Source organism: Manis javanica, chromosome 2 (assembly GCF_040802235.1).
Source record: "Manis javanica isolate MJ-LG chromosome 2, MJ_LKY, whole genome shotgun sequence".
NCBI classification, from domain to species: Eukaryota; Metazoa; Chordata; class Mammalia; order Pholidota; family Manidae; genus Manis; species Manis javanica.
In genome coordinates this window covers 103,118,629-103,137,707 of record NC_133157.1, presented here as the reverse complement: position 1 = coordinate 103,137,707, position 19,079 = coordinate 103,118,629, and the positions used below count along the sequence as shown (strand labels likewise).

Sequence of the window (19,079 nt, the reverse complement as noted above, 5' to 3'; positions counted from 1 at the left end):
GGCTTTGTGTTGTTGTTGTCGTTTGTTTCCATATTTTGCTGGATCTCCATTTTGATTTGGTCATTGATCCACTGATTATTTAGGAGCCTGTTGTTAAGCCTCCATGTGTTTGTGAGCCTTTTTGCTTTCTTTGTACAATTTATTTCTAGTTTTATGCCTTTGTGGTCTGAAAAGTTGGTTGGTAGGATTTCAATCTTTTTGAATTTACTGAGGCTCTTTTTGTGGCCTAGTATGTGGTCTATTCTGGAGAATGTTCCATGTGCACTTGAGAAGAATGTGTATCCTGTTGCTTTTGGATGTAGAGTTCTGTAGATGTCTATTAGGTCCATCTGTTCTAGTGTGTTGTTCAGTGCCTCTGTGTCCTTACTTATTTTCTGTCTGGTGGATCTATCTTTTGGAGTGAGTGGTGTGTTGAAGTCTCCCAAAATGAATGCATTGCATTCTATTTCCTCCTTTAATTCTGTTAGTATTTGTTTCACATATGTTGGTGCTTCTGTATTGGGTGCATATATATTTATAATGGTTGTATCCTCTTGTTGGACAGAGTCCTTTATTATTATGTAATGTCCTTCTTTATCCTTTGTTACTTTCTTTATTTTGAGTCTATTTTGTCTGATTTTAGTATTGCAACACCTGCTTTTTTCTCTCTGTTGTTTGCATGAAATATCTTTTTCCATCCCTTGACTTTAAGTCTGTGCATGTCTTTGGGTTTGAAGTGAGTCTCTTGTAAGCAACATATGGATGGGTCTTGCTTTTTTATCCATTCTATTACTCTGTGTCTTTTGATTGGTGCATTCAGTCCATTTACATTTAGGGTGATTATTGAAAGGTATGTACTTATTGCCATTGCAGGCTTTAAGTTTGTGGTTACCAAAGGTTCAAGGTTAGCTTCTTTACTATCTTATTGTCTAACTTAACTCGCTTATTGAGCTATTATAAACATGGTCTGATGATTCTTTATTTCTCTCCCTTCTTATTCCTCCTCCTCCATTCTTTATATGTTGTGTGTTTTGTTCTGTGGCCTTTTTAGGAGTGCTCCCATCTAGAGCCGTCCCTGTAAGATGCCCTGTAGAGGTGGTTTGTGGGAGGCAAATTCCCTCAACTTTTGCTTGTCTGGGAATTGTTTAATCCCTTCTTCATATTTAAATGATAATCGTGCTCGATACAGTATTCTTGGTTCGAGGCCCTTCTGTTTCATTGCATTAAGTATATCATGCCATTCTCTTCTGGCCTGTAGGGTTTCTGTTGAGAAGTCTGATGATAGCCTGATGGGTTTTCCTTTGTAGGTGACCTTTTTTTTCTCTCTGGCTGCCTTTAATACTTTGTCTTTGTCTTTGATCTTTGCCATTTTAATTATTATGTATCTTGGTGTTGCCCTCTTTGGATCCCTTGTCATGGGAGTTCTGTGTACTTATGTGGTCTGAGAGGCCATTTCCTCCTCTAGTTTGGGGAAGTTTACAGCAATTATTTCTTCAAAGACACTTTCTATCCCTTTTTCTCTCTCTTCTTCTGGTATCCCTGTAATGCGGATATTGTTCCATTTCAATTGTTCACACAGTTCTCTTAAAATTCTTTCATTCCTGGAGATCCTTTTATCTCTCTCTGCATCAGCCTCTCTGCGTTCCTGTTCTCTGTTTTCTAGTCCATTAATGGTCTCTTGCACCTTGTCCATTCTGTTTTGAAGTCCTTCCAGAGATTGTTTTATTTCTGTATTCTCTCTCCTTAGTTCTTGCATATTTCTCTGCAAGTCCATCAGCATGGTTATGACTTTTGTTTTGAATTTTTTTTCAGGTAGACTGGTTAAATCTATCTCCCCAGGTTCCTTCTCAGGGGAAGATGTAGAAGATGTTGAAGCTGTCTGGGTTAGTCTTGTCTGGATCAAATTTTTTTGCCTTTTCATGTTGATAGGTGCAATGGTGAGCTATTTACTCGTCTGTCAGCTGGGAGAGCCAAGACTTTGCACTTGCTCCTGGCCTTTCTTTACTGGGACAACTGCGACTCCTAGTGGCTTGTGTTGGGTAGTTGCGTGTAGACTGGGTCTCTGTTTCTTGCCTGGCTGGTCTGGAGGAAGCTCCCTTGCTGTGTGTGTGGCCAGCCTCAGGCTGCTGCTCTGCTATGGCGGCCCCAGAGGGGTAATGGATGGGGGGCTGTTTGGCTGTTTACCTCCGTGAGGGATCTCAGAGCTGTTGCCCAGGGGGTTAGTGTGCCCGGAGTTCCCTGGAATTTCCAGCTGCTGGACTGTGACCCGGGATGCTTCTGTCCAGCAGTGGGGTCCCTGTCCCTTTAAGGTTTTCAAAAAGCACTCGCTTTTCTTTGTCCCAGGGCACCGGCTTCGGGACCTGCTCACAGGTCTTACTGTCCTGTTTCCCTAGTATCCAGCACCCCACGCATGCACTGTGTCTGTGCTCTGGTGCTGATGGCTAGGGCTGGGTGTTCAGCAGTCCTGGGCTTCCTCTCCCTCCCCGCTCCGACTCCTCTCCTCCCGCCGGGAGCTGGGGTGAGGGACCTCAGGTCCCACCAGGCTGCAGCTTGTATCTTACCCCTTTCACCAGGCGCTGGGTTCTCGCAGGTGTGGATGGAGTCTGGCTTTTGTCCTGTGTCTTCTGGTCTCTCTTTTAGGGATAGTTGTATTTGCTGTATTTTCAGAAATATATGTGTTTTTGGGAGGAGAGTCCCACTGTCCTACTCACCCCGCCATCTTGGCTATGCCTCTTGAGAAAAGTAGTTTTAATTGTAGCTACCTTTTATTTTGCTTGTGTCATCATTCCTCATGTTTTTTTAAAGGGTATGTCTAAAAATCTACTTTGAAGCCCAAAGGGAAAGAACTGTATTTTTAAAGTGAGTCTCCAAAGCATTGAATCTGTAAAAGTCAAATGACATTTATTTTATATGACTTGTACATTTTCTATATTTTGTTGTTTTTGTTTTGGCCAGCTAGATAGATGATCAGCTAAACACTCTCTTGAAGGAATCCCAGTTAACAGAGGAGAACACTAAGCTCCGGTATCTCACCTGTTCTTTTATTGAAGACATAGCATCTGCATATTTTGCGGACTGTGCAGTCAGACCCTTTGGCTCTTCGGTGAACAGTTTTGGAAAATTAGGATGTGATTTGGACATGTTTTTGGATCTAGATGAAATAGGAAAATTCAACACTCAGAAGGTAATTATATGTCTTTAGATCACTAAAGTTAAGATATCAAAGAAAACGAAGTATTTATAGACTTAAATTGTGATCATTTTTTGTCAGTATTCTATACAGATATGATAAAATGATTGTTCTTATCAGGAGTTCAGAAGTTTTTCATTTAGGCCAGTTATTGTGTTATTCAAGTAATCTGTATCTTAACTAACGTTCCGTAGCATTTTAGAAAAATGTTTTTAAGTTTTTTATATTGAGGTACATATAATAAAATCCACATATCTTAGTGTACAGTTTGATGAATTTTGACATGTGTGTACTGTTCAACTAATTTTTTAATGTGTGATCTGGTTATTGAAATACTTAAAAAATCTCATGATTTTTGCTTTTGTTAATTTCTCAGAATTCTTTTGATTTTCATTTTATTCAAAGGCTGTATTAGCTACATATTGTATGATTATTATGTCTTCTTACTGGGTTGTTCATTTATCATTAAGCTATGTCCTTCAGCTCTGTAAATGATTTTTCCTCAAATTCTTTTCTGTTTGTTAAGATAGCCAGCCACTTGTTATTTTCCTCACATACCTTCTTCTGTATCTTCATTTTTAGTCTTTTATACATTGCTATATTTTGGGTATATCTCTTATAAATAGCCAGTCACTGAATTTTGTGCTTTAATTCCAATCTGTGAGTCTTTGAGTTCAAATATTTATTTGTTACTACTGATAATTTTTGGTTCATTTCTACTTATCTTCTATTTCCTATTTTCTATACTTTTCCTTTTCTTTCTTTCCCTTCTTCTATTGGATTAATGCTTTCCTTATTCCTTCCCTTTTCTCTCCACTTTTCTCTTATAGTTTGGAAATTATATGTTCCACTTAGGTTCTTGTTAACATGCTCTCCAACAGAGTAAAGTTAACCAGTATCTCTTCCATCCTCCCAAACAATATTAGGAATGCTTTTATTAGTGTAGAAAGGCTTCTGTGTGTTCATAAAATGTTTGGCTTTTATGACAGTGTTTTCTTGTGTATTTCAAACTAGTTATCAGTCATCTCTGTGGATTTCTACTTGAGACTTCAAGGTTAACGCTTTGAAAACAAAACTTACCCTCATTTTGCAAAAATGCTTTGTAAGTTTTTATCAAAAGCCTTTTACATATGTTTCATATGTCAACTAGTGGTATTTTAGCACTTCTGATGTTTACTATCTTCTTTAGTTCTGTTTCTAAGTTATCTTTTGTATCTACCCTTCATTTACATCCTCAAAACTATAGCTACACTGTCCCTTGTAAACTCTTGCTTAGGTTATTGCAAGTATCCTGCTTTCTGCTTCTTATTTCTTGTCACATACATGCCTTGATTTCCAACCTTCAGTGTGTGCTAAAGTTGTCTTAAAACACAGGTTGGGTCGTTTTACAAACTTAGAATGTTTTTTCTCTTCAGCATAGTGTTGAAATGATGTGACTCTTGATTAATTTTAGTGTTTGTTTCTCATTATATATCTTCATACATGCAGTTTCCTAATCACATCACTTAATTATTATAGGGCACTTTTAGAGTATGGATAATGACTAAACAGTGTTCTGTTTCTTCAGTGAGGAGTCTCTTTACCATCATCCCCTGATCATCACTCCTGTGCAGCTTTGAAGGCTTAGTTCTGATTCCAGCTTCTTGAAACTATCCTTGATTTTCTTTCTCTCCACACTGGTCAGAATTAATCGCTCCTTTTTTTGTAGTATCTTGCTTGTATTTCTGTTTCCACATTCTTCCTCTGTTATGTTTAGTCATTGTATGTGTCTTCCATTATATCTAAACTTGGGAAGGGCAGGAACCATATCTGTTCTTTTTCTTACTCCATATAGTGTCTAGCATACTTAAAATGTTCATATACTTGCTGAATTAAATCTGGCTAAGAAATACAAAGCACAAACAAAGGGAAATGAATCATTCTTACTAAGATTAACGTACTTGAAATTTTGTTAAATTCTTGGTAGGGACACAAACTGTGTCAGGCTATTTTTATTTTAAGTAAGAGACTTGACTGAGTAATCAAGGAGCATAATAATGTATTGTAATGGTTAAAGCGTAGGTCTGGAGCCAAAATTCAGAGTAGTAATTTTTCTACTTACCTGTGTGAGCCAGAGTAAGACTTGCCTTCTCTGCCAAGTATGTTACTTACCTTCTCAAATTTCCTAGCTAGGAAGTTGGGCTTGTGCTCTAGTTCCCATCTCATAGAGGACTGATGGAGCTAATATACATGAAACATCTAGAACAGTGTTTGGCACATACTAAGTGCTCATATGATGGCTGCCATCAGAAACAATAGTATTAGTTATTTTATTTTTATTATTATTACTTTATTTACAATTTTTTAAATTAAGATATTATTGATATACACTCTTATGGAGGTTTCACATGAAAAACGATTTGGTTACTACAGTCACCCCTATTGTCAAGTCCCCCACCATACCCCATTGCAGTCATTGTCTATCAGTGGAGTAAGATGCCGCAGAGTCACTACTTGTCTTCTCTGTGCTACAGTGTCTTCCCCATGGTCCCCCTGACACCATGTGTACTAATCATAATACCCCTCAATCACCTTCTCCCTCCGTCTCCACCTGCCCTCTCCCACCCCTCCCCTTTGGTAACCACTAGTCCCTTCTTGGAGTTTGTGAGTCTCCTGCTGTTTTGTTCCTTCAGTTTTGCTTTGTTGTTATACTTCACAGATGAGGGAAATCATTTGGTACTTGTCTTTCTCTGCCTGGCTTATTCCACTGACCGTAATACCCTCCAGCTTCATCCATGTTGTTGCAAATGGTGGGGTTTGTTCTTTCTTATGGCTGAATAGTATTCCATTGTGTATATGTACCACATCTTTTTTATCCATTCATCTACTGATGTACACTTAGGTTACTTCCGTATCTTGGCTATTGTAGATAGTGCTGCAATAAACATAAGGGTGCATATGTCTTTTTGAATATGAGAACTTGTATTCTTTGGGTAAATTCCTAGGAGTGGAATTCCTATGTCAAAAGGTATTTCTATTTTTAATTTTTGATGAACCTCCATATTGCTTTCCACTTCCCATGAGAGGTGGAGGAGGGTTCCCCTTTCTCCTCATCCTTGCTGGCATTTGTTGTTCTTAGTCTTTTTGATGCTGCCCATCCTAGTGGTGTGAGATGATATCTCATTGTGGTTTTAATTTGCATTTCTCTGATGATTAGCAATGTGGAGCATCTTTTCATGTGCCTGTTGGCTATCTGAATTTCTTCTTCGGAGAAGTGTTGTTATCTACCACCCATTTTATAATTGGGTTATTTGTTTTTTGGTTGTTGAGGCGTGTGAGTTCTATATATATTTTGGATGTTAACCCCCTGTCAGATATGTCATTTACAAATATGTTCTCCTGTACTGTAGGATGCCTTTTGTTCTGCTGATGGTGTCCTTTGCTGTGCAGAAGATTTTTGGTTTGATGTAGTCCCATTTGTTCAGTTTTGCTTTTGTTTCCCTTGCCCAAAGAGATCCATTCAGGAAAAAGTTGCTCATGTTTATATTCAGGAGATTTTTGCCTATATTTTCTTCTAAGAGTTTTATGGTTTCATGACTTTCCTTCAGGTCTTTGATCCATTTCAAGTTTACTTTTGTGTATGGGGTTAGACAATAATCCAGTTTCATTCTCTTGCATGTAGCTGTCCAGTTTTGCCAACACCAATTGTTGAAGATGCTGTCTTTTCCTCTTTGTATGTCTATGGTTCCTTTATCATATATTAATTGACCATATATGATTGGGTTTATATCTGGGCTTTCTAGTCTGTTCCATTGGTCTATGTGTTTGTTCTTGTGCCAGTACCAAATTGTCTTGATTACTGTGGCTTTGTAGTAGAGCTTGAAGTCAGGGAGCGTAATTCCCCCAGCTTTATTCTTCCTTCTCAGAATTGCTTTGGCCATTCGGGGTCTTTTGTGGTTCCATATGAGTTTTAGAACTACTTGCTCTAGTTTGTTGAAGAATACTGTTGATATTTTGATAGGGATTGCATTGAATTTGTACATTGCTTTAGGCAGGATGGCCAATTTGACAATATTAATTATTCCTATGCATGAGCACAGGATGTATATCCATTTATTGGTTATCTTCTTTAATTTGTCTCATGAGTGTCTTGTAGTTTTCAAGGTATGGTCTTTCACTTCCTTCGTTAGGATTATTCCTAGGTATTTTATTCTTTTTGATGGAATTGTGAATGGAATTGTTTTCCTAATTTCTCTTCCTGCTAGTTCATTGTTAGTGTGTAAGAATGCAACAGATTTCTGTGTATTAATTTTGTATCCTGTAACTTTGCTGAATGCATATATTAGTTCTAGTAGTTTTGGAGTGTATTCTTTAGGGTTTTTTTATGTACAATATGTCATCTGCAAACGGGGATAGTTTAACTTCTTCCTTGCCAATATGGATGCCTTTTATTTCTTTGTGCTGTCTGATTGCTGTGGCTAGGACTTCCAGAACTGTGTTGAATAACAGTGGGGAGAGTGGTTATTCTTTTCTTGTTCCCGATCTTAAAGGAAAAGCTTTCAGCTTTTTGCTGTTAGATATAATGTTGGCTGTGGGTTTATCATATATGGCCTTTATTATGTTGATGTACCTGTCCTCTATACCCATTTTGTTGAGAGTTTTTATTATGAATGGATGTTGAATTTTGTCAAATGCTTTTTCAACATCTATGGAAATGATTATGTGGTTTTTGTCCTTCTTTTTGTTTATGTGGTGGATGATGTTAATAGATTTTCTAATGTTGTACCATCCCTGCATCCCTGGAATAAATCCTACTTGATCATGATGGATGATCTTTTTGATGTATTTTTTAATTTGGTTTGCTAATATTTTGTTGAGTATTTTTGCATCTGTGTTCATTAGGGATATTGGTCTGTAGTTTTCTTTTTTTGTGGTGTCTTTACGTGGTTTTGGTATTAGAGTGATGCTGGCCTCGTGGAATGAGTTTGGGAGTATTCCATCCTCTTCTGCCTTTTAGAAAACTTTTAGGAGGGTGGGTATTAGGTATTCACTAAATGTCTGATAAAATTCAGTGGTGAAGCCATCTGGTCCAGGTGTTTTGTTCTTAGGTAGTTTTTTGATTACCAGTTCAATTTCCTTGCTGGTAATTGGTCTATTCAGATTCTCTGTTTCTTCCTTGGTCAGCCTTGGAAGGTTGTATTTTTCTAGAAAGTTGTCCATTTCTCCTAGGTTATCCAGTTTGTTAGCATATAAGTTTTCATAGTATTCTTTAATAATTCTTTGTATTTCTGTGGTATCTGTCGTGATTTCCTTTCTCATTTCTGATTCTGTTTATGTGTGTAGACTCTTTTCTTCTTGATAAGTCTGGCTAGGGGTTTATTTATTTTGTTTATTTTCTCAGAACCAGCTCCTGCTATCATTGATTCTTTCTATTGTTTTATTCTTCTTTCTTTTATTTATTTCTTCTCTAATCTTTATTATGTTCCTTCTTGTACTGACTTTGGGCCTCATTTGTTCTTCCCCTTCTAGTTTCGTTAATTGTGAGTTTAGACTGTTCATTTGGGATTGTTCTTCTTTCCTGTGGTAGGCCTGTATTGCAGTATACTTTCCTCTAAGCATGGCCTTCACTGCTTCCCACAGATTTTGTAGTGTTGAATTATTGTTGTCATTTGTCTCCATATATTGCTGGTCTCTGTTTTTATTTGGTTATTAATCCATTGATTATTTAGGAGCATGTTGTTAAGCTTCCGTGTGTTTGTGGGCTTTTTAGTTTTCTTTGTGTAATTTATTTCTAGGTTCATACCTTTGTGATCTGAGAAGCCAGTTGGTACAATTTCAGTGTTTTTGAATTTACTGAGGTTATTTTTGTGAACTAGTATATGATGTATTATTGAAAATGTTCCATGTGCACTTGAGAAGAATGTATATCCTGTTGCCTTTGGGTGGAGTGTTCTGTAGATGTCCGTTAGATCCATCTCTTGTAATACATTGTTCAGTGCCTCTGTCACCTTACTTATTTTCTGTCTGGGTGATCTGTCCTTTGGAGTGAGTGGAGTGTTGAAGTCTCCTAAAATGAATGCATTGCATTCTATTTACCCCCTTAATTCTGTTAGTATTTGTTTCACACATGTAGGTGATCCTGTGTTGGGTGCATAGATATTTATAATGGTTACATCCTCTTGTTGGACTGACCCTTTTATTGGTATGTAATGTCCTTTGTCTCTTGTGACTTTCCTTGTTTTCAGGTCTGTTTTCTCTGGTATAAGTACTGTAACTCCTGCTTTTTTCTCCCTAGTAGTTGCATGAAATATCTTTTTCTCTTTTTCTATCCCTTTACTTTCAGTCTGTGTATGTGTTTGGGTTTGAAGTGAGTCTCTTGTAGTCAGCATATAGACAGGTTTTGTTTTTTAATCCATTCAGTGACTGTCTTTTGATTGGTGTATTCAGACTATTTACCTTTATGATAATTATCGATAGGTATGTACTTACTGGTATTGCAAGCTTTAGATTCATGGTTGCCAAAGGTTCAAGGGTAATTCCCTTACTATCTAAGAGTCTAATTTAACTCACTTAGTATGCTATTACAAACACAACCTACAGCTTTTTTTTTTTTCTCCCTTTTTCTTCCTCCTCAATTCTTTTTATCTTAGGTATCATCTTCTGTACTCTTTTTTATCCCTTGATTGATTTTGGGAGTAGTTGATTTGATTTTGCATCTGCTTAGTAATTAATTGTTCTACTTTGTGTGGTTTTATTTTCCCTGGTGACAGCTATTTAGCCTTAGGAATATTTCCATCTATAACAGTCCCTCCAAAATGCACTGTAGAGGTGTTTTGTGGGAGGGAAATTCTCTCAGCTTTTGCTTATCTGTAAATTGTTTAATCCCTCCTTCAAATTTAAATGATAATCTTGCTGGGTAAAGTATTCTTGGTTCAAGGCCCTTCTGTTTCATTGCATTGAATATATCATGCCACTGCCTTCTGGCCTGTAAGGTTTCTGCTGAGAAGTCTGATGATAGCCTGATGGGTTTTCCTTTGTATGTGATCTTTTTTCTCTTTCTGGCTGCTTTTAATAGTCTGTCCTTATCCTTGATCTTTGCCATTTTAATTATTATATGTCTTGTTGTCTTCCTTGGGTCCTTTGTGTTGGGAGATCTGTGTACCTCCATGGCCTGAGAGACTATCTCCCTTGGCAGATTGAGGAAGTTTTCAGTGATTACCTCTTCAAAGACACTATCCCTTTTTTTCTGGTACCCGTGTAATGCGAATATTGTTTTGTTTGGATTGGTTGCACAGTTCTCTTAATATTCTTTCATTCTTAGAGATCTTTTTTTGGTCTCTCTATGCCTCAGCATCTTTGTATTCCTCTTCTCTAATTTCTATTCCATTACTGTCTCCTCCACTATATTAAATCTTCTTTTAAATCCCTCCATTGTATGTTTCATTTCTGATACTGTATTCTGTAATGATTGAATCTGTGTCTGGAATTCTTCCCTGAGTTCTTGAATATTTTTCTGTACCTCCATGAGCATGTTTTTGATTTTTATTTTGAAATCTCTGTCTGGAAGATTGACGAGTTCAGTTTCACTGGACCCTTTTTCTGGTGTTTGTGGGATTTGGGTTTGAACCACGTTCCTTTGATGTTTCATATTTGTATGTGATGCCCTCTAGTGCTCAGAAGCTCTACTTTCTGGAGCTGCTCAGTCCCCCTGGAGTGATGTTGGGTGTCACGGGAGGCCGTGCTGGTGCCCTCTTCCATGAGGTCTGTTCTCTTTTCCAGTTGTATACAGTCTGGCACAGCCTTCTTTCCTGTTGCTCTTCCAGGATTAGTTGTATTAATTATATTTTCGTATTATATGTGGTTTTAGCAGGAGGCCTCTGTCTCACCTCTCATGCTGCCATCTTTAATCAAATGGATCTTCCATGCCACTATTAACCAGTTTAAAGTGAAGCGTACAGTTTCTGCCTCCCCGGTCGCCAGGCTGCAGTCAGAGCCCCCGGGAGGAGTTATTTTAATACTATGCAAGTAGGAAACACAATGTTTTTTCTCTTCGATATCAGGAGGAGTTGGAAACTTAGTTGGGTCATAGATGTTTAGAAAATATAGAGTTATTTAGAATAGATATTTTAATGTAACGATGTTCTACTTTCACTAAACTATCTGCAATTATTTTTTATACAGGCTTAGCATGTGAAGTGTTAGAAACATGTCATTGAAATGTGTGCATGTTTAAAATTATATAATAGTTTTGCTTATAGAAACAATAAAAATGAAACAATGAAAAATGAAGCGTCTTTTTAAATTCATCTAAATCATAAAACTGTTTCTTTGACTACTTTATGCAGTCTCAATGCTCCTTCCTCTACCTCCTAGTACTCTGTGTATGTCTCTGGTTTCTACCTTGGTTTATAATTCTGCATGCTTATTCATCATCCCAGGTTGAGGGGAGTTAGCAAGAGTGTGTCAGAATTTTTTGTGCCTTACAGTGCTGTTTGGCATAGCCTGTGTACCACAGGCACTAAACAGATGATTTGCTAATAAATAAATGGAAGTTATTTATAAACCAAAATCGTAAATTTTCATAAGTTTTGTAATGTGTGAAGGATGCTTACATGTGAAATGTGTCACATAACTTGTAACAATATCATTTTAGCGCAAAATCCTAAGCTGACATCTGAGTGCTCTTTCTTCTGATTTTCCTTTTTATAATAAGGGTCTGTATCTTAGATGATTTGTGTAATAGAAGTAAAAATTGGTCGCTAAGCCCTATTTTATCAAAATTATTACTGTGGGTGCAACATGCTTAACTCATGTTTTGTCTGTATTAGATATTGGTATAATACTAGAGTGATTAGGAGGAATGTGCAGTAATAGTTTAAAAATCTATCTGAAACTAAGTACTATAGGAATAGCAAAATTAATAAAATTTTTATTGATTTAGCTGTCTGAAGAATTTTTCTGCGTTTTGTTTGATAGCAAAGAGTATTTTTGAGAGGGACTTTTGCTCAGAATAGATGTGTTTTTCATGGCCTGCATCTTCCATACCTATAGTGTTTTAGTTCTCTGCAGATTGCATTTATCTAATCCTCTGATGTGGTTCTCAATCTCTTGCTTCTTGGGTAAGATGGAATTCAGCTTGGTTATCCTATTTCTCTATTAAGGAACTCCATGCTTTATTCATTGGTTGCCCTTGTTTGCATTCACCCTTCTCATATAAATTGGTGTGTGTTTAAATTAAATTGGAATGAACTAGGAAGCCAAAAGTTATAAAGATGTTTAACAAATGGGCAAAGTTAGATTTTTGAAGTTTTAATGTTGTCCAGGAAATTCATGTTTGTACTCTCATCAGTTGAACAGTTAACTAGTAAATACAAATCTGTCTAGATGACAGACATCAGTAGAGAAAATACAATGTGTTTATTTGTGGGGATTGTTTGTATAAAAAAATATTTTTAAACGTGTTTTTTTCTGATTATGAAGTAACAAAAATGGGTAATGTAAGTCTCTCTGATGGTCCTACTACCTCCAGAGATAAGTACAGTGAATAGTTTAATGTATTTTATTCTGTATTTTTTCCAAAAAAACCTTTATAGGTTATAACTTAACCTGTACAGATTATAACTTGATTTTTTTCCCAGTTAATAGTGTCCTGGCAATTCAGTCTGTTATAATCCTCTCTGCAATAGCTGCAGAATAGTCTGTTGAATAAATGTGCCATCATTTATTTAACCAGTCCTTGTTACAGTTAGGTGATAATTGCCCCTATCCCTTCTATTGTCAACTACATTGGTTAGTATTCTTTGGTTGCACATGACAGAATGCAACCCAACTAGCTTAAAATAAAAAAGTGGAGGAAGCATCATAGAACCCAGAGTCATAAATGTGGGCAAGTCTTAGGAAAGGACTAGAATGAGGAAGTGTGAGCTGTCAAGGACCCGTGAACTGTTCTGTTTTCTCTCTGAATATTTGCTTTATCTTTGTCCTCTTACTCCCTTCTTCCCACCTGCATCGATTTCCTTTACATTTTTGTCCTTGCGATGTGGAATGTGCCTGTCCCCAAGCTTCTGAGTTACACATTTCAGCCTAACAGCTGCCTCTGAGCCTCAGTTCCAGCTCCCAGTGGAGAGCTCTGTATGAGTAAGTGGCACACTCCCGCAGTCTAACAACCCCGATCCAGCCCCACCCTAAGACGCTCAGTTGGGAGTAACGGTGTGGCTCTCCACCATCACCAGTGGTATTGGCGCCTGGATCCTCACAGTATAAGTGAGTTCTGAGAAAGGCTGAGGATAGGGGCCCTTACTAAGCTAGACAGAGCTTTCCAAAGGTGTGTACCACACAAATAATACTGCAGTGAATGAAACAGCTTTGTAAATAAGCTCAGTTATGCAAATACTCCTTTAGGATAATTCTCTAGAATTTTAGTAGCTAGTCAGTGTTATACCTTTAAAGTCTCAGTAGTTTTAAACTTATCCACAAAGTTTGTCCCACTTTATACTCCCAGTGACACTATATACATGTTCCCCTATACCCACCAGTGCTTATTCTGTCAGCCATTTTGTCTTTGACAGGCAGATAAATGAAACATTTTATTGCTGTTTTATTAATTTCTTCAGTTTTTAGAATTGGGTGGGGTTTCCTTCCTTTCATTTGTGCAAATCCTTCATAAATTAGGGGCATTTGCCCTTTGTGTGACATATGTATTATTGCCTTACTTTGTCTTTTATTTAGTAGTGAATATATGCTTTTCCTCAAGATGGTTTTAATTTTTATGGAGTCATATTTCTTCTATTGTGCCTTCTGGAATTTTGTATCTTGCTTAGAAAATCTTTACTCTTAAGACTGTAAAAACCTTCATCTATTGTATTCTGGTACTTCACTGATAAAACTTTTTACATTTAAAATCTTTGATCCAGGTTGAATGTACTTTATAGTTTTAGGATTAGAGTAAGGATCCAGTTTATTTTTCTAATGATCACATGACTCATTCATTGAATAGTGATTTTCCCCCATGAATTTGCTGAGTTCATGTTATTAAATATTAAATTCCTATATATAATTAAGTCTGTTTATACCATCCAATTTTCTTCCATTGGTTTGCTGTTCTTAGACATGTACTCCCCTATTCTAATTACTGTGGGTTTATAGTGTCTATTAGAATGTAATGGCTAACTAGGAAGGGGGAAGTGTATATGTTCACTCAGTTTATAGTCAGTGGCTCTACATGTAATGCTTTACGATTGATATATGTATGTTCATTATTAAAAAACCAGTGATTTTTCAAGGTAGCGGTTTATATCCTAGAGAAACAAAAGACCCCTGAAGATTTCTGAAATCTGCTTTTGTCTGTGATTGCATGAAAATGTCTGGCTTTTTTTTTTTTTTTTTATGGGACAAGAGAAATGATTTAGACATCATTTTAGAAGTTTATTTAAGAAATTTATTTTTATAAAAAGCTCCTATTTATGAATGTTTTTATTATTCAGGCCTCAGGAAATTTTCTGATGGAATTTCAAGTGAAAAATGTTCCTTCAGAAAGAAATGCAACTCAGAAGATCCTGTCTGTTTTAGGAGAATGCCTTGACCACTTTGGCCCTGGTTGTGTGGGTATACAGAAAATTCTAAATGCTCGGTGTCCTCTTGTGAGGTTCTCACACCAGGCCTCTGGATTTCAGTGTGATTTGACTACAAACAATAGGTATGATGTCTTAAGTTTATCATTTTAAACATGAATATTATAAGGCATTAGCAGTTTTTCTTGTACAGAAAAAGTGGCTTGACTCCTAGAATTACTTTAATAATAATTTAAAAAAATTTTTTACAATGTTAATTTTTAAAAGTTAAAAAATATTTTAAAAAAATAAGTAGAATGTTTTCCTCAAATGCCAAAGGACTAGATAACTAAGGTGTGAAACTGAGGTGTAAAACCTTTCATTTACAAATGCATTGTAAACTTTATTGACAGTTACCAAAAGAGCACTTACTTACTTTTATTTAAGTGTGTTTCACTTTTATTTAAGCCATGTTAAGGAATGTTGATTTAAAAATTCTAAGTTTAAGAACTACATTGTGACTACCAACATTTAAAAGGACATTTAAAGATAATGAATTTGATATTCAGCTATTCTCATTAAATTTCATATTGCAAATAATTAATGCTTTTGATTATCTGATTATGGTGTTCTGAATACATTTAGATATATTAAGATATTTAGATATGTTTCCATGTATGTGTTTAATTTTATCCTAGGGTCATAATTTGGGGTTTTGAAGTTATTTTTTATTCTTCTTTTTCGAAGGATTGCTTTGAAAAGTTCTGAACTCCTTTATATCTATGGTGCCCTGGACTCACGAGTGAGAGCCTTGGTGTTCAGTGTCCGATGTTGGGCTCGAATACATTCATTAACGAGTAGTATTCCTGGTGCTTGGATTACAAATTTCTCCCTTACAATGATGGTCATCTTTTTTCTTCAGACGAGATCACCCCCTATACTTCCAACCCTAGACTACCTAAAAACCCTAGCAGGTAAGCCTAGAAGCAGCCTATTTTCTCTTTATGATGTTTTGAATGAACATAATTGCCATGTGTTATAAAAGCCATGTGTATTTGTTTAATAGTCAGATATGTCTTCTGTATTTTAAAAAGCTTTGTGGGTCTAAAATTTAAGTGCTTTGTATTTTTTTAATGTCCACTAGAGGTCATGAGAGCAGATGATTTGTGAAGCTGGGGCCTTCAGAATCTTTTGAGACTGTCATCCTTGTGTCAGTTGGCTAGGTTGTTTATAACTGTCATGACAGTTGGAGCCTCTCCCTTATTTGGCCAAGCCTGGAATGACCTTGAAAAAAAAGATATATCCCAGGTACAGCCTTTGATTGGTTCAGTTTTCGAGTTGGCTTTCCAAATTTGTATTTCCAGATTTCTAATAGAGGTGCTAATAAAAACTGTTTTATGATGGTCTGAAGATCCTAAGTGTGTGCTTTTGTTAAATGTTTATAAGCAATGTTAGGTAAATTATTTTAAAATTTGTGTATATTTTAATTTATATTGTAAATAAATGACATTTTGGTAGACTGCTGGAGGAGTTACTAAAATAATACAGTTCTAATAAAAGATAATAAGGGATACCCTAAAAATGCATATACATTCTATTTTCTACCCATCCTATACATTGCTGCCAGATAATTCTTTTAAAGTACATCCCTAACTCTTCACTCTTTAAAATAATATTTAAAGAGATTTTATTCTCTATAGAATAAACCTCAAATGGTTTGCTTAGCTTGGTGTTTCAGAGGGCCACTTCAACCACTATTCCTCTTCATGTTCCCACATTCCAGCCAATACAGCGATTACTCTCGTCATGTTTCATCTCAGCTCCTTTGCCCATGCTATTTGCTTTCTGCCTAGAATGTGCCTTCTCATCTCTAAAATCCCACTCCTGTGCTACCTTCCCTAATTCAAATTAAAAGTAATCTCTTCCTATGAACACTGTGTTTTGGTATAGCTTCAAATTGAGCTTTACAAAAGCTCAGTATGTTAGATGAATGGAAAGCAGGAAGTTTTAAAGGATATAGGGTGATGGTCGTGTACCTTACTTTTGAGGTTGAAACAAAGCAACATCCATACCTGTGCTCATCTCGTTTGGTGTCACTCATTTGCTAATTATTTATTGGTTACTTAATACTTGCCATGTGTTATGTTCTGGTGCAGTGGTGATGTTCTCAGGTAACTCACACAAGATAAGGCATACGTACATACGTAGATTCTTACCAATAAGCAACCTGTAATGGCACTTCTGTTCCACCCTGCTGTGTGTACTGATGCTTAATTGTACTCTCATAGAAGCCAATTTGGGGGAAAAGCATGGAACTTTTAGAGTTCAGGAGCTAAGAGTAGAAGCTGTAAAAAGGAGGAAGAACTAGTACGAGTTTACCCTAGGGGCAGACTGCTTCTAACACCATGGTCGCACTCTGACAGTCACAGGGACCACCACTCCTGCAGAGTCCATGCAACTATGGTGTCTCGGCTAGCAAAGTGTATCCTGCCTCACTCCTTACCTCCATTTGCTTCCCACCAATCCAGTCTTAACTAACAGGGATTTTCAAAGATGCATGTCTGGTTATATTATTCTCTTTCTTGGAATCCGTTAGTATTTTACTAGCATCTTTTTATGAATTTCTTGTAATTATTTTAGAAGAAGAATATGATTTATGGACAAATTTTAATTGGATGTAAAGTTTTTACTTCAAATCTTTTTTTAATATTTATATCTTAAAATTTGAAAACAGAAAAAACTAGTTTTGGAGTCACTTAATTTTTACTTAAAAATACTAAATTGGGCAGAGGATTAAACATGGCGGCATGAGAGGTGAGACAGAGTTCCCCTAAAACCGAATATAACATGAAAATATAATTAATAAGACTAATCCTGAAAGAGCAACAGGAAAGAGGGCTGCGCCAAACTGCATACACCTGGAGAAAAGAATAAACCACATGGAACAGGGTAACGTACCAAAGCCATGGCTTGGTGGGACCCAAACCCTTCCCCAACACCAGCTCACGGGCGGGCGGAAGAGAAATGGAGCAGGGAGGGAGTAGAGGTCTGTGACTGCTGAATACCTAACTCCAGAGATCTGCTTTGGGAGCACAAACCTACATTTCATGGTACTTTCATGGTACTGTCGTGATTAGGGGGTTGGAAAGCTAAGACAGACAGAATACCTGGAGAGACTGAGATTTCAGCCACTTCTGGAAATCAGGGATCCATATCCGCCTGCTGTGGGACAAAAGAAAAGCAGGCAGCCTGAGAGACTTTATAACAGCAAGAGGGCTGCTAAAGGGGCAAGGATTGCACAGAACTTACTGCTCACGAGAAAGGACAGGTAGACAAAATTGTCTGGGTGCACTCTGACCAACAGGTTGGGAACTTTCTTGATCTGCAGGTGCTCCAGCTCCCTGGCTGGCTACACAGCTCGAAGGACTCCCTCCGTGATACGCAGCCTACTGTGCCTTTCCCCCGGCCAGACCCACCTGCTCACATACTAGCAAACACTACCCAGGTGTTAGGCCAGCCAGAGGGAAGCCCTGTCTATAGCAACTAAAACGCAAAGCATAGGGGCTTATACGTGTGTGCTCAGCGCACTGGTTTTGGCAATGGAGACAGGCATAGCAGCTGGGAAGCAGCAAAAAACTCTTTCCTCCCCCCAGGCTCCAAAACCACTCTCCTGTGACCCCCAACTTTCCTTCAGGGGCTGAGCAGCTCCAGAGAGTAGAGCTTCTGGTCACTAAAGGGTACCATATACAAATATGAAATGCCAAAGAACCTAGTTTAAAGTAAAATTATGAATACAACACCTGAGAAAGATTCAAATGAAATTGACCTCATGAATTTTCCTGAAAGGGATTTCAAAATAAAAATAATTAACATGTTCATGGAGGTACAGAAAAATATTCAGTAACTCAGGAATGAATTCTGAACAGAGATCCAGTCATTGCAGAGCACAATGGAGGGTATTAAAAGCAGATTAGGTATGGTGGAGGAGACGATAAATAAAATAGAAATCAGAGAAAAGGAATACAAAGAAGCTGAGGGATAGAGAGAAAAAATGATCTCTAAGAATGAAAGAATATTGAGAGAACTGTGTAACCAATCCAAATGGAACAATATTTGCATCATAGGGATACCAGAAGAAGAAGAAGAGAGAGAAATGGATAAAAGTGTCTTTGAGGAGGTAAATGCCGAAAACTTCCCCAATCTGGCAAAGGAAATAGTCTCTCAGGCCATGGAGGTACACAGATCTGCCAACACAAGGCACCCAAGGAATACAACACCAAGACACATAGTAATTAAAATGGCAAAGATCAAGGATAAGGACAGACTATTAAAAGCAACCAGGGAGAAAAATAAGGTCACATACCAAAGGAAAGCCCATCAGG

General features: G+C 37.2%; 1 protein-coding gene across 3 annotated transcripts in view; it reads left to right on the top strand.

Moving 5' to 3' along the window:
* The window catches only part of MTPAP (mitochondrial poly(A) polymerase), a 58,078-nt gene that overhangs the window by 17,487 nt on the left and 21,512 nt on the right, over positions 1 to 19,079 (top strand). For 2 of the 3 annotated variants that reach the window (XM_037027057.1, XM_017652265.3), the window contains 3 exons: positions 2,939 to 3,163; positions 14,632 to 14,843; positions 15,445 to 15,671. In XM_037027057.1, coding sequence (XP_036882952.1) covers positions 2,939 to 3,163; positions 14,632 to 14,843; positions 15,445 to 15,671 — 664 coding nt within the window. The remainder of the gene's footprint in view (positions 1 to 2,938; positions 3,164 to 14,631; positions 14,844 to 15,444; positions 15,672 to 19,079) is intronic. The other variant, XM_073229014.1, reaches the window with a different exon arrangement.